This window comes from Penaeus vannamei, chromosome 18 (assembly GCF_042767895.1).
Source record: "Penaeus vannamei isolate JL-2024 chromosome 18, ASM4276789v1, whole genome shotgun sequence".
NCBI lineage: Eukaryota > Metazoa > Arthropoda > Malacostraca > Decapoda > Penaeidae > Penaeus > Penaeus vannamei.
The window spans coordinates 34,985,654-34,998,153 of record NC_091566.1 but is presented as its reverse complement, the minus strand read 5'-3'; the positions used below and the strand labels follow the sequence as shown (position 1 = coordinate 34,998,153).

General features: G+C 48.8%; 1 protein-coding gene across 8 annotated transcripts in view; it reads left to right on the top strand.

Moving 5' to 3' along the window:
• Positions 1-12,500, top strand: part of Arms (Ankyrin repeat-rich membrane spanning) — a 482,767-nt gene that overhangs the window by 357,271 nt on the left and 112,996 nt on the right. Inside the window, exon 1 of one of the 8 annotated variants that reach the window (XM_070133185.1) lies at positions 8,411-10,291. The exons of the other annotated variants lie outside the window; for them this stretch is intronic. Within the exon in view, the coding sequence (XP_069989286.1) occupies positions 9,395-10,291 (897 nt within the window). The 5' untranslated portion in view covers positions 8,411-9,394. Of the gene's footprint in view, positions 1-8,410; positions 10,292-12,500 lie in introns of those variants that run through there. 8 annotated transcript variants of the gene reach the window in all.

Below are 12,500 nucleotides of genomic sequence, written 5' to 3'. Positions count from 1 at the left end.
GTATAGATATGCATATATATATTCATATATACATATATTTATAAATGTATATATATGTGTGAGTGTGTGGATGGATGGATGAATGTGTACACACACACACACACACACACACACATAAATATATGTCTATATGAATATATATATGCATATCTGTACACATGTCTGTGTGTATGCATTTATGTATTCATTTCTGTCTCACTTCTTATAAATCCCTAAACATATGATGGTAATGGCAATGGCATTTCCATTATAGCTGACAATGATAATGATATTAATAACCATTAAAAAAATATGAACACAAGCATTAATTTCTAAAAAAAAGGTATATAAACATAATTAAAAGATATTAAAAGGGTATAATGAACACCGTACTCCCTACGCGTTTTGTACCATAGCCTGAACACTTTGTCCTACGTGTGAAGCTTGCCGCCTCCCCACTGCATTCCCTTGCACCAGCAGCGCCTCCACCCCCCCCCCCCCGCCGGCGGCACGCGTAACTGTAAAAAAAGCATTTCGGTGCTTATTGGCTGTCGTGACCCCCATCAACCCCCGGGATGGTGCTCGGAAAGGCGCCTGGGTTGTGGAGAGGATTAGGTTTTTATTTATTTATTTATTTATTTATTTTTCAGAGAGAGAGGTCTTGGTGGGATGGGTTGGGATGAAGGTGGAGGAGGGGGGGGGGGTGAAGAAAGTGGGGGGGAATGTAAGGGCGGTGGGGGAGGTATAAGGGTGGTGGGGGAAGTGTAAGGGTGGTGGGGGAAGTGTAAGGGTGGTGGGGGAAGTGTAAGGGTGGTGGGGGAAGTGTAAGGGTGGTGGGGGTGTAAGGGGGAAATATAAGAGCAGTGGGGGAGGTGTAAGGGTGTTTGGGGAAGTGCAAGGGCGGTGGGGGAAATGTAAGTGCGATGGGGTAAGAGCGGAGAAGTAGATAAGTATCTCGGGATAGGTGTAAGGATTTTGATCCTCAAGATAGGCTAGACTGTTGAATGTCGATCCCTTGTAAACAGATGCTATCCGTCAGGCTGAGATCTTTTAATTACCTCGGATCTCAAGATAAGCAAAGTCGATCCCTTGTAAACAGCTGCTATCCGTCAGGTCCGAGAGCGTTTAATTACCTAACGAGCAAGACCAAACGCAAAATACTCATTAATTACAAGGTAACGCGCACGTAAGCACCTCGGAGAGTTAAGGGGTCGGAGGTAATTGCGCTCCTTCATTTGCATACGCAATTTACCGCAAGCACATTTCAGTCCACGCAGGTGAGAGGGCCCTTCCTCCTCGCAAAGCAGAGTCCGTAACGTGTCCCAAGCAGGCGAAAGGACCCTTCCTCCTCGCAAAACAGAGTCCGTAACGTGTCCCAAGCAGGCGAAAGGACCCTTCCTCCTCGCAAAGCAGAGTCCGTAACGTGTCCCAAGCAGGCGAAAGGACCCTTCCTCCTCGCAAAGCAGAGTCCGTAACGTGTCCCAAGCAGGCGAGAGGACCCTTCCTCCTCGCAAAGCAGAGTCCGTAACGTGTCCCAAGCAGGCGAAAGGACCCTTCCTCCTCGCAAAGCAGAGTCCGTAACGTGTCCCAAGCAGGCGAAAGGACCCTTCCTCCTCGCAAAACAGAGTCCGTAACGTGTCCCAAGCAGGCGAGAGGATCCTTCCTCCTCGCAAAGCAGAGTCCGTAACGTGTCCCAAGCAGGCGAGAGGGCCCTTCCTCCTCGCAAAGCAGAGTCCGTAACGTGTCCCAAGCAGGCGTGAGGGCCCTTCCTCCTCGCAAAGCAGAGTCCGTAACGTGTCCCAAGCAGGCGAAAGGGCCCTTCCTCCTCGCAAAGCAGAGTCCGTAACGTGTCCCAAGCAGGCGAAAGGGCCCTTCCTCCTCGCAAAGCAGAGTCCGTAACGTGTCCCAAGCAGGCGTGAGGGCCCTTCCTCCTCGCAAAGCAGAGTCCGTAACGTGTCCCAAGCAGGCGAGAGGGCCCTTCCTCCTCGCAAAGCAGAGTCCGTAACGTGTCCCAAGCAGGCGAAAGGACCCTTCCTCCTCGCAAAGCAGAGTCCGTAACGTGTCCCAAGCAGGCGAAAGGACCCTTCCTCCTCGCAAAGCAGAGTCCGTAACGTGTCCCAAGCAGGCGAAAGGACCCTTCCTCCTCGCAAAGCAGAGTCCGTAACGTGTCCCAAGCAGGCGAAAGGACCCTTCCTCCTCGCAAAGCAGAGTCCGTAACGTGTCCCAAGCAGGCGAAAGGACCCTTCCTCCTCGCAAAGCAGAGTCCGTAACGTGTCCCAAGCAGGCGAAAGGACCCTTCCTCCTCGCAAAGCAGAGTCCGTAACGTGTCCCAAGCAGGCGAGAGGACCCTTCCTCCTCGCAAAGCAGAGTCCGTAACGTGTCCCAAGCAGGCGAAAGGACCCTTCCTCCTCGCAAAGCAGAGTCCGTAACGTGTCCCAAGCAGGCGTGAGGGCCCTTCCTCCTCGCAAAGCAGAGTCCGTAACGTGTCCCAAGCAGGCGAAAGGACCCTTCCTCCTCGCAAAGCAGAGTCCGTAACGTGTCCCAAGCAGGCGAAAGGACCCTTCCTCCTCGCAAAGCAGAGTCCGTAACGTGTCCCAAGCAGGCGAGAGGACCCTTCCTCCTCGCAAAGCAGAGTCCGTAACGTGTCCCAAGCAGGCGAAAGGACCCTTCCTCCTCGCAAAGCAGTCCGTAACGTGTCCCAAGCAGGCGAAAGGACCCTTCCTCCTCGCAAAGCAGAGTCCGTAACGTGTCCCAAGCAGGTAAATATAGCCTGACGCTCCGTGGCCTTGCAGACGCGGCAGATCGAGCGGCATCCTGTCATTAAGGCTCCAGGGACGTCACCCCCGATTTAGGGCTGATAACGAGGCTCTCCCGGGCGACCTTCCTGCGCCCTGTGTCATTTCCTCTCCCTTTTGCGTCTCCTCTCCTTTCTCCCTTTCTTCTCTCGTTTGCATCTCTTCTCACTTCTCCCTTTGCGTCTCTTCCACTTCCTCTCCTTTCTCACTTTCACTCTCTTTTGCATCTCTTTTCTTTTCTCACTTTGCCTCTCCTCTCCTTTCTCCCTTTCTTCCTCTCTCTTTTGCATCTCTTCTCTTTTCTTCCTTTCTCCCTTCTCTCTCGGAATATGGATGTGAATCTTATATTTTAGTTCTCCCTATTCCCTTCTCATTGTTTCTCTTTTCAGTTCAATCTTCTCTTCCCGCCTATGGCTTTCATTCTATTGTCCAGCTGCCTTATGTCTTGCTCACCCCCCCACCCCCCCATCTCCGTTTCTCCTCCTCTTCCCCCTTCCCACTTCCTCGTTCTCCCTCGAGTCTTTCCACTTTCTCCCTCTTTCCTGTTTTTTTCTACTCTCCTTCCTCTTTCATCCTTCCCAGTTCCCTTTCTAGTTCAACACCCCTTCTCTTCGCCTCTTCCCTTTCCCTTTTCCCTCTGTTCCTTCCCCCAACCCGTTTCCCGTTTCTCCTTTCTCCTCCTCCCCCTCCCCTGCCTTCTCCCCCCTCGACCTTTGCACTTCTCCCCCGTGGCTTTCTCCACCCCCCCCCCCTCTCTGTCTCTCTCTCTCTCTCTCTCTCTCTCTCTCTCTCTCTGTCTCTCTCTCTCTCTCTCTCTCTCTCTCTCTCTCTCTCCCTCCCTCTCTCCCTCCCTCTCTCTCTCTATCTCTCCCTCGTTCTCTCTCTCTCTCCCTCTCTCTCTCTCTCTCTCTCTCTCTCTCTCTCTCTCTCTCTCTCTCTCTCTCTCTCTCTCTCTCTCTCTCTCTCTCCCTCTCTCTCCCTGCCTCCCTCCCTCCCTCCCTCCCTCCCTCCCTCCCTCCCTCCCTCCCTCTCTCTCTCCACAGTGACAGTAAGCTGCCACGCAATACTCCTTCAGGGGAAGATTGGCCTGTGTTACCCTGAAGGTGGGGGGGGGGGGGGCAGGAGTAAAGGGAGGGGGAGTCATGGATGAGGGGAGGGGATGCGGGAGAGGGGTGGTAGGTGAGGAGGTCAGAAGAAAGAAGAGAGGAGGGGAAGGAGGGGAGTAGCAGATAAGCGACTGGTTGGGGGAAATTTGTATTCTTTTTTGGTGATGGAAGAGAAATGATAGAAGTGCAGATGAACACAAGATAAAGAAAAGGAAAAGGAATATCGGAATTGCTGTAATGTGGAAAAATGGGGGAAGAAGATAAGAAAGGGGAGGGGGAGGAGGAAGAGGAGGAGGGGGGAGTAAAAGAAGAAACAAGAGAAATAGAGAAAGGAATGGAGGAAATGAAGGCTGAGAGGTAGACAGGATTAGAAGAGGAAAGGAAAAATATGAGGACGAGGCAAGAGAGAAGAATGAGAGAAAGAGGAGGGAGAGGAAGTGGAAAATGAGAAGAATGAAGAGGAGGAGAAGAAGAAGGAAAGAAAGCAATGAGAGGAGGAAGAGGAGGAGAGTAGAGTAGAGTAGAACAGAAAAAGAAAAACAGCATAAAACGAAGAATTACGGGAGAAAAGAGAAAGGCATAAAAAGATGATCATCTGTAGAATGTACACAAGATGAGAAGGAAAGAAAAGAAAGTCGGATGCACAGAAAAAAATGAGGACCATGAACAGTGGCACTGAATTACGAAATGGAATGATATCATGAGTAATGAGTCATAATGATTGTTGGAATAGGAGTGATGAGTGATAAAGATAGCGATTAAAAATAATAATAACCAAACTAGGAAGAGGAACAACTAAGCTAACAGTAATACGTCTTAAGAATGACGAAATCTCAAGAAGAGAACAAGGAAGGAGAACAAAGGGAAGGAGAAGAGGAGAAGCGGGATAAAAGTTAGGAAGAACAAGGAGGAGGAAACGCAGAGGGTGGAGTCGAGCAGAAGAACGGTGCTAGAGAGCGGGGCGAGTTAGGACGAGGAGCGAGAGAGGTTTTTTCCCCCTTTTTTCCCTTTTTTTCCCCTCGTTAATGAATGCTTTTGGAATGCTTGTTTTGGGCGTGGCGGTCCGCGTTTCCGCATTTATTGCAAGGATGGAGGGAAGTGAGATCGTTTATTTTATTATTATTGGATTTGTGGAGGGGAGTGGGTAAGGGTAGGGGAGGAGGGGAGGGGGAGGATGAGGGAGAGTAAGGAAGAAAGATAGAGAGAGAGGGAGGGAGGGAGGGTGGGGGAGAACTAGCAAGAGAGAGAGAGAGAGAGAGAGAGAGAGAGAGAGAGAGAGAGAGAGAGAGAGAGAGAGAGAGAGAGAGAGAGAGAGAGAGAGAGAGAGAGAGAGAGAGAGAAGCTAGCAAGAGAGAGATAATTCTTTCAATGATATCAGTGCCCGTCGTTTATCATAGCGCATGCCTCATTAAAAAGGTAATAAATATAGATTCAGGAGTCTGTTTAGAGTTACAATTTTTTTTTTTATCACAGCAAAAAATGAAGTGTGCCTTGAATATTGTTTGTGCTATATCACTAATATGAAGGTATTTTTATAAGCTATCAAATATAGTTTTAAAATGCACTACTCTTATTTCATGATCTTCATCTTGTCCTTCATTTTCGTCTGTTACTCCTTCTTCTTCTATATCTTCCTCTTCTTCTTAGACAAAATAATATACCAAATTAGAGAATTTGTGGAGGCCGCCTCGTTTCCTGGTCCAGTCCGTAATCCTAAAACTTTAAGAAAAATAATTAACTCGCAATACATGGAAAAATAACTTATTTATATTTGGTTGATTGTTTAGTGTGTTTTATCTCATGTTTATACACACAAGGGTATCTGAACTATTGTCTTGAGGAACAACAGGGTATTTTTCCAACTGTACCAATACGTCTCAGTCAGACTTCATTCAGATACAAGGCCATGACACTTTGAAACTTCAGTCGGTATCATTACAGGTGAGAATAATACCGTTTGCCCTTTTGGTTTGACGGGGCAGTACCTTTATCTGGATTAATCCTTCATGGGTGCGGGTGGAAACAATGATTTTTTTTCATTCTAATCAGACATGATGCCATTAAAGCCCAATTCATGTAGGTCTTTTGTTTTTATTTTGGTATTGTTCTGCAGTCCGTGCCTTAGGTAATAATCTGGATCTTTTATCCCTTGTGTCATTGCCAATGCTTCCTTTGTAATAATGGTGATGAATGTCTTGAATTTAGTTCTTTGTATAAGAAGTATTTAGTGCGTCCCTTCAAAGGGAAATGTTCCTCCGACTGCAATTCACCGAACTAGAGCACGTTAACTATTGTCTTATCAATATTTAACGTGAAATTGGAAATTGTCTGGACTGCAATCAGAGTGCGTAAAGTTTTTAGATAACTGTTTCATGTCGAAATAAAGAAAGGAGCAGCTGATGTTTCGATGGACAGTAGCGATGGCTGCATTCTTGCTGTCCTGTCAACCTTGCCGTTTCGGGCAAGTCCAAGTAGAAGAAAAAGCAGCACAAATACATCTGACACAAGGACACTTGCGCTTTTTCTGTCTACCTGGCAGTTTTGATTATAATGATTCCATCCGAGAAATGTTGCATGTAGGCTCAAGTTTATTTTTGCTCTAGCAAATTATTGTTTTTGTGTGAGTTCTGCCCAGTTACTGTGGACTTGAGGTTAGAGGTAGATACCACAACACATCGAAAACTAGAATCACCGAGGAATGGCGTCTAAGTCGGGCACCGTCTTAGCCCTTCCGAATTCGTGACGTCGCCAACACCCCCCCCCCCCTTCCCCCGACCCTTGGGAAACACCGAAGGCAGAGGGCGTGTGCGTGCTCTCGTTAGACTGTTTAAAGGTTTCATGAAATTGTTTGTTCTGTCTAATGAGATTCAAAATATGCACTTCTGCCTTTCTGTTGTAAAAAACAAGCTACTAAATACCATATTGGGCAAACGCGTCAGGAAAGGGGAGAGAGGCCGAGACAAATGTCGAAGAACTGCAAATGCCGAATATGTCGAACTTAGCGTCTGCATTCTCCAAGGGATACTGAGAATGAGCAAGAAGGTCAGAGTTAAGAAAAGGCATTTCTTCCTTTCTTGCATGGCTAAAAGAGAGAGAGAGAGAACTTGCGGCAAGCGCGGGCAGCTCATTCCCCCGGCTGCTGCAGCGGGAGCCCGGCCGGACAGCTGCTATGAGAGGCCTTGCAAAAAAGGCGTGTCGCTGAAGCCGGGGGCGGTTGCTTATGGTGAGCTTGCAGTTCTCGATGAAACTGATAGAAATGCCAAGGTGTCACCCCTCGCTATTATTCTGCTCAATAATGGATACACTTCTATTTTCCTATTAATTGAAGAATGGCGTGACAAATACAAAGCAGTGCCATGACAAGATAGTTTTGTTGCTAAAAGGAAAAATGCTTCACTTCCCAAGATTGTGTTTTATTGCAGACTATTATAACTTCCGTCTCGTTATGCATTTCCTGAAGTGGTCACGTAAAGGTGTTTGTCTTTGCCAGTGCTGTTGATACTCCCTGATTGTCTCTCGTCTGCGTCTTGGCCTTTCCTCCGCGCCCCATTTGCACTCCGCACGCAGAGCAGTCACGCCGACGCACGCTTCCTTTGTTGCTAAGTAAACAGCGTGCTTGGTCGTGGTTCCTTCCGCGTTTACGGGCGTCGCGAGGCCCGCTCCCTCGCGCCGCGCTCTCCCTCGCGTCTCTGGCTCGGCCTTGACTCGATTGGCCGCCGCTGCTTCTCGTTCGGCCGCGTATTATCACGACCTCTGTGGCCCCCGCACGTGCGCCAAGTACAATGTCGACAAATTTGTCTTCGGGTTCTTTCGCAGGAGGTGGCATTTTGTGAATGTCGTTTGTTCGGGATTTTGTGGTAAAGGCTGTGAATGTTCCATTGCCCACATTTTACTTGGTCCCATTCTTCTTATTTTTTTTAAGGACGATCTTTAAATGTGGAGGTTATGGTCGCGCGTCGATAGTTAAAGTTCTTTCAGGTGTGGATGTTTAAAAAAAAGAGTGCTTTTTCATAATTCGGACACCCTGAACTTTACAAGCAGTCAAATACATGACTGCTTTGGTCACCCTTGCCCTTACGCCGTCAGTGTCACCCTTGCCCTTACGCCGTCAGTGTCACCCTTGCCCTTACGCCGTCAGTGTCACCCTTGCCCTTACGCCGTCAGTGTCACCCTTGCCCTTACGCCGTCAGTGTCACCCTTGCCCTTACGCCGTCAGTGGCCCCGAGCGTTTCTGTAATCCCGCCCGGAAAACCTCCCTATAACATCTTAATAGCATTAATATAGAAGCATTTCGTGCGCGGGTGCCCTGGGTGTATAGCATCTTAATCCGAGTGTGAATAAGGGCCGACCGAGGGGCGGGGAAGGGCGGGAGGGAGGGAGGGTCCCATTCCTGCGTTAGTTCCTGGTGCAGGTGAGGGCCGAACCGCGGTCCTGGGGGCGGACACGCGGGCAGCGGCGGTGGCTCTGCGGGAAGAATGGCGGACGGCGGCAGTCAGTGTGCAGCCGAGCTCGATACCGCGTACCTGCTGCCTCGCCCCTCTCCGTCTGCCTCCTTCCTTCGGCGGGACTGGAACGCGGCGGGTGAAAGGGAGTCCGGGCTTCGGCGAGGACTGTGCACGCTCGGGGCTGTGGCAGACACTTGGCCGCTCACCTGAGGCCGAGGGAGGCTGTGAGACATACTTCGTGGCGCGGAGGCTTGCATGGGCGTTCCTCCCGCGGATACAAGTGCCGTTTGTATTTCGATGCGGGCGAGATTGAAGCCGATAAAAGTGTCAATATATATGCAAATGTAACTGTGATGTTCTAGGTGTGGAAGGTGTATATAGATGGTATTTTGTGATGGTGCAACCGCTGCTACATGAACAAAACTAACGTATCACAATACGACCTAGTGTAGATATGTAATTAAGAGTCATAACTTTCATTTTACATGATTATATCAGATAATTAATTTGACAAAGATATCCGTAAAGAATATTCATAACACGAGTGAAGCCAAGCGACCGTGCACGACTTATTCAAAGGAAAAGACAGAAATTAAATGAAAGAAAAGCTTTCCCGCCCCGTCGTGCTCTTGGTGGCGAGGCAGAGAGCAAGTCATTCCCGAGGAGGCGGCCGGGGCTGATAGTGGCACCATAAATCCCTGAGATTATGTAGATTTTTATGGCACGAGTTGGGTGGACCAGGAGTGCCGTGTGCTCGGTCCGCGGTCCGCATATCTCCGCATTGTTCTTGCTTGTGTGAACCGCGTGCCTCGAACACCGTGCGCCTCAGTGGAGCTTTGGTGGTGTTTACTCCTGCTTCGCCCAGTGCAAGCAAGCAAGTGCAATTGATTACGCGGGTCAAGACTACCACTATGGTCTCCCGAGTGAGGAGCTGCCACACAGCCTTTGGTGGGTTTCAGCAACAGTTTACTTTATTGGGTGAAACTATATGGACCCGCAAGTGATTGAAAGGTGTATGTGTAAAGCATATATATCTACACGTGTGAAGCAGTAAAGTGAAGATATAAAAATGTCGTTTCACGGGGAGCGTGCGCAGGCGTGCTGTGACCTTAGGGGGCACGATGCGCCGCCCCCTTGCCCTCCCCCCCAGCTGGGAACAGACCCAGAAGGCAAGCCCCGAGACGGCACTCGGCGCGCGGGGGAGCACCAGCCGCACACGCTCACGCGCAGGAGTCATTCCTGGTCATACACGTCTCCGGGCGGGAGGGAGAGGTCGCCGCAGAGTTCACCCGGCTGCGGTCGGGGCGAGACGCTTGCGATTGCAGAGGGTCATTGCAAGCAGCACTCCCCGACAGACAGACCCATGTTCCACACGCTGACGGGCTCCGATTGCTCCCGCCGAGGAACGGTCAACGACGCCGTCAATTACCACATCCCGGCCTACAGCCTCGACGAGAGCGACCGAGCGAGCAGCCAGGAGATCGGTCGTTCTGACGAAGCCTTATCGAGCATCGAGCCCAGAGACGTGTGCGAATGCCCGCTTCACTCCCCGGAGACAGGAGCAGCGGCTGGGATGGGCGGCCACCAGCCACAGGGGAAGGAGAGCGAGGAGGAGAGACAGGCCGGGCGGGGAGACGCGGCTCTCTCGCCCTCCGTCCTCGACCAAGTCTCCGCGACGGGACAGTACCCTTCTATCGGCGACCCAGACGCCCACTCCCACACTTACGCCCACCCGGACCATGGCCACCCGAATCCGAGGTACATCAAAAACCGTCGCTATGGCCAGGTGACTCCGCCGTACAGGTTGAACGACTCTGACGAAGAGCACCTCGCCCTCGAGGAACCTCCCCAAAGGCCGCTCCCGCCCCTCAGGAGGCTCTCGGACCTCCGGAGCTTGACGCTGACTCTCGGACTCCAGATTCACGGGTCAATCCTCAACCTCGCCGCTGACAAGTCGAGAAAACAGGTACATAAGAGTGTTATTTATTCATCTGTTCCCATCAAAGCAATTAGCAACCGTCATCCATCAAGGGTAATGTTGAAACGAACGGCACCGCTGCAGGGATCATTAACCTTGTCCTCTTGTCAAATGTATCCTCATTTATTAGTCATGCTGCAAACGATCGCAAAGGCTATTTGTCTGAGTTCGCTCAAATCGATATCAGAAGAAAATATAGCTGTATGCTTAACAACGATGTAAATAATAGCGGGGTTTGGGCTCAAGATAACTACTTAATACTTCGTTGAAGTCTCCGCACGGGTCCCCTGGTTGTCGGCAAGTTCACATGCATTTTATCTTCCCTAATTAGCATGTGTTAAGAGAAGCAATGGTACATCAAGTAATGTTATCTATATTACTGCCCAATGAATACTTTTGACCACATACATTACTTCATTGTACTACCAATTAATGAGAGAAGTTAAGATTAATACTGAATTACATTTATAGTTTACTCTTACAGTAACGATACCTTTATTTAGCTGTACCTGTTTTTTTTCCAGAATGTCATTATGTTCACCAATATCCCATTTCCTTTATCTCCAGCTCCATTTCCACTTCCATCTTCATTAACTTCAGATTAAGCGACAGTTACATGTGAATGCAGACGCCAATGCAAATTACCCTCCACCGCATGTGCTCTAATAGTCTTTCACAACAGCGCTTCCTACCTGCGTCTCCTCTCCCATTAAGCTCTCGAAAGAAGCTGTCCCGCGTCGTGACCCCGTCGTCGTAAGGTCTAGGTGATCCGGTGAATAATCCACTAATTTCTTTTGTAGACGGGGTGATTTATCCATGTCGAAATCACGCGACGGAATGTGTCCATTTCCTGCATACGCCAGCTGGAGGTATTTCGTGGATAAGAGATAACAGCAACAACCAGGGAAGGAGATTAGATTAGCGTTCCTTTAATATACAATCTTCCCGATAATGTTAAAGTTTAGACAGACCTCATTCGCATTCAAGGTCGCTGTAAAATCCCCCGGCCCAAAATCGTACATGCAGGAAGATTATGCAATTACCTTGCCTCTATCTCACAAATCTCTCCCATAAACCCATTGCAGAGGGCACTTCCGCGTCGCAACTCGTAAGTCTTAAGGTAAAGGGAAGGTTTAAGGGGGGTTAAGGGGCGCTAATTGGGATTGAATGGGGTTCAGCAGGGTCGACCGTGGTAATAGAAGGTAATGGTAGTGATCGTACCTGTCTTTCGTCCATCACCAAGCTGGCAATTTCAATCGGGAGGGATGATACTGACGGGCGAAATGCTACACGCTTTTCAACCGGCGGGCGAGGTAGTTACTTCGGATCCTTCTTCGTTTGTTCGCTCGCCTGTGGCTTGTTTGTTATCTCTTTCATTTACTTTTCAATGGGGGACGGGGTAATGTACATACAGAATTATGGTTTATTTTATTTTTGGACGATAAGTGTATAACATTCCCATTTTAGGTTTGGTTTTATGTCCAACAGCAAAGCTTTAAAACCTCGTATAATTTAAAGAATATTAGATTTACGATCGCGAAAATCACGATCCAGGAATAATCTCTATTATATCTTCATTTACTTGTTTTTATTGTGAATTCACTGCTCGTAAATGTTAGCAAATGTCAAAAGACGAAAGAATGATGCTTATCACTTAGAGATAAATATAGTGCATCAGTCAGAGGATATATGATTTTCGTTGTGCATGAAATGTAATATAACGGCATACATGCTTATGTACTTCTTCAAGTGGTTTTTCGAATTCACAGTTAATAGGAGAGAGAGATAGAGACAGACAGACAGACAGACAGAGAGTGAGTGAGTGAGAGTGAGTGAGTGAGTGAGTGATGAGTGAGTGCGTGATGAGTGAGTGAGCAGAGAGACAAAGAGAGAGAGAGAGAGATGGAGATTGAAAGAAAGAGAGAGAGTGTGCATCTGTAAGATTAGAAAGTAGGAGAAGGAAAAGGATTAGGAAAGAGGAGACCAGAAAAACGGGAGAAAAGCAAGGAAGTAGAAATTCAAGAAATCTTTCCCGGAGTTTGTTACCCCCGCAGTCCAAGAGGAAAACGCGAGGTCGCTCTGTGGTCTTACGACCCTAAAGTAACTTTATGACTTAGAAAGGAAGATTTTCGATAGGCCTATTTCTCGGGGGGGGGGGCAATAAATAAAGTAAATGCATTATTGGACGCAGAGTAGG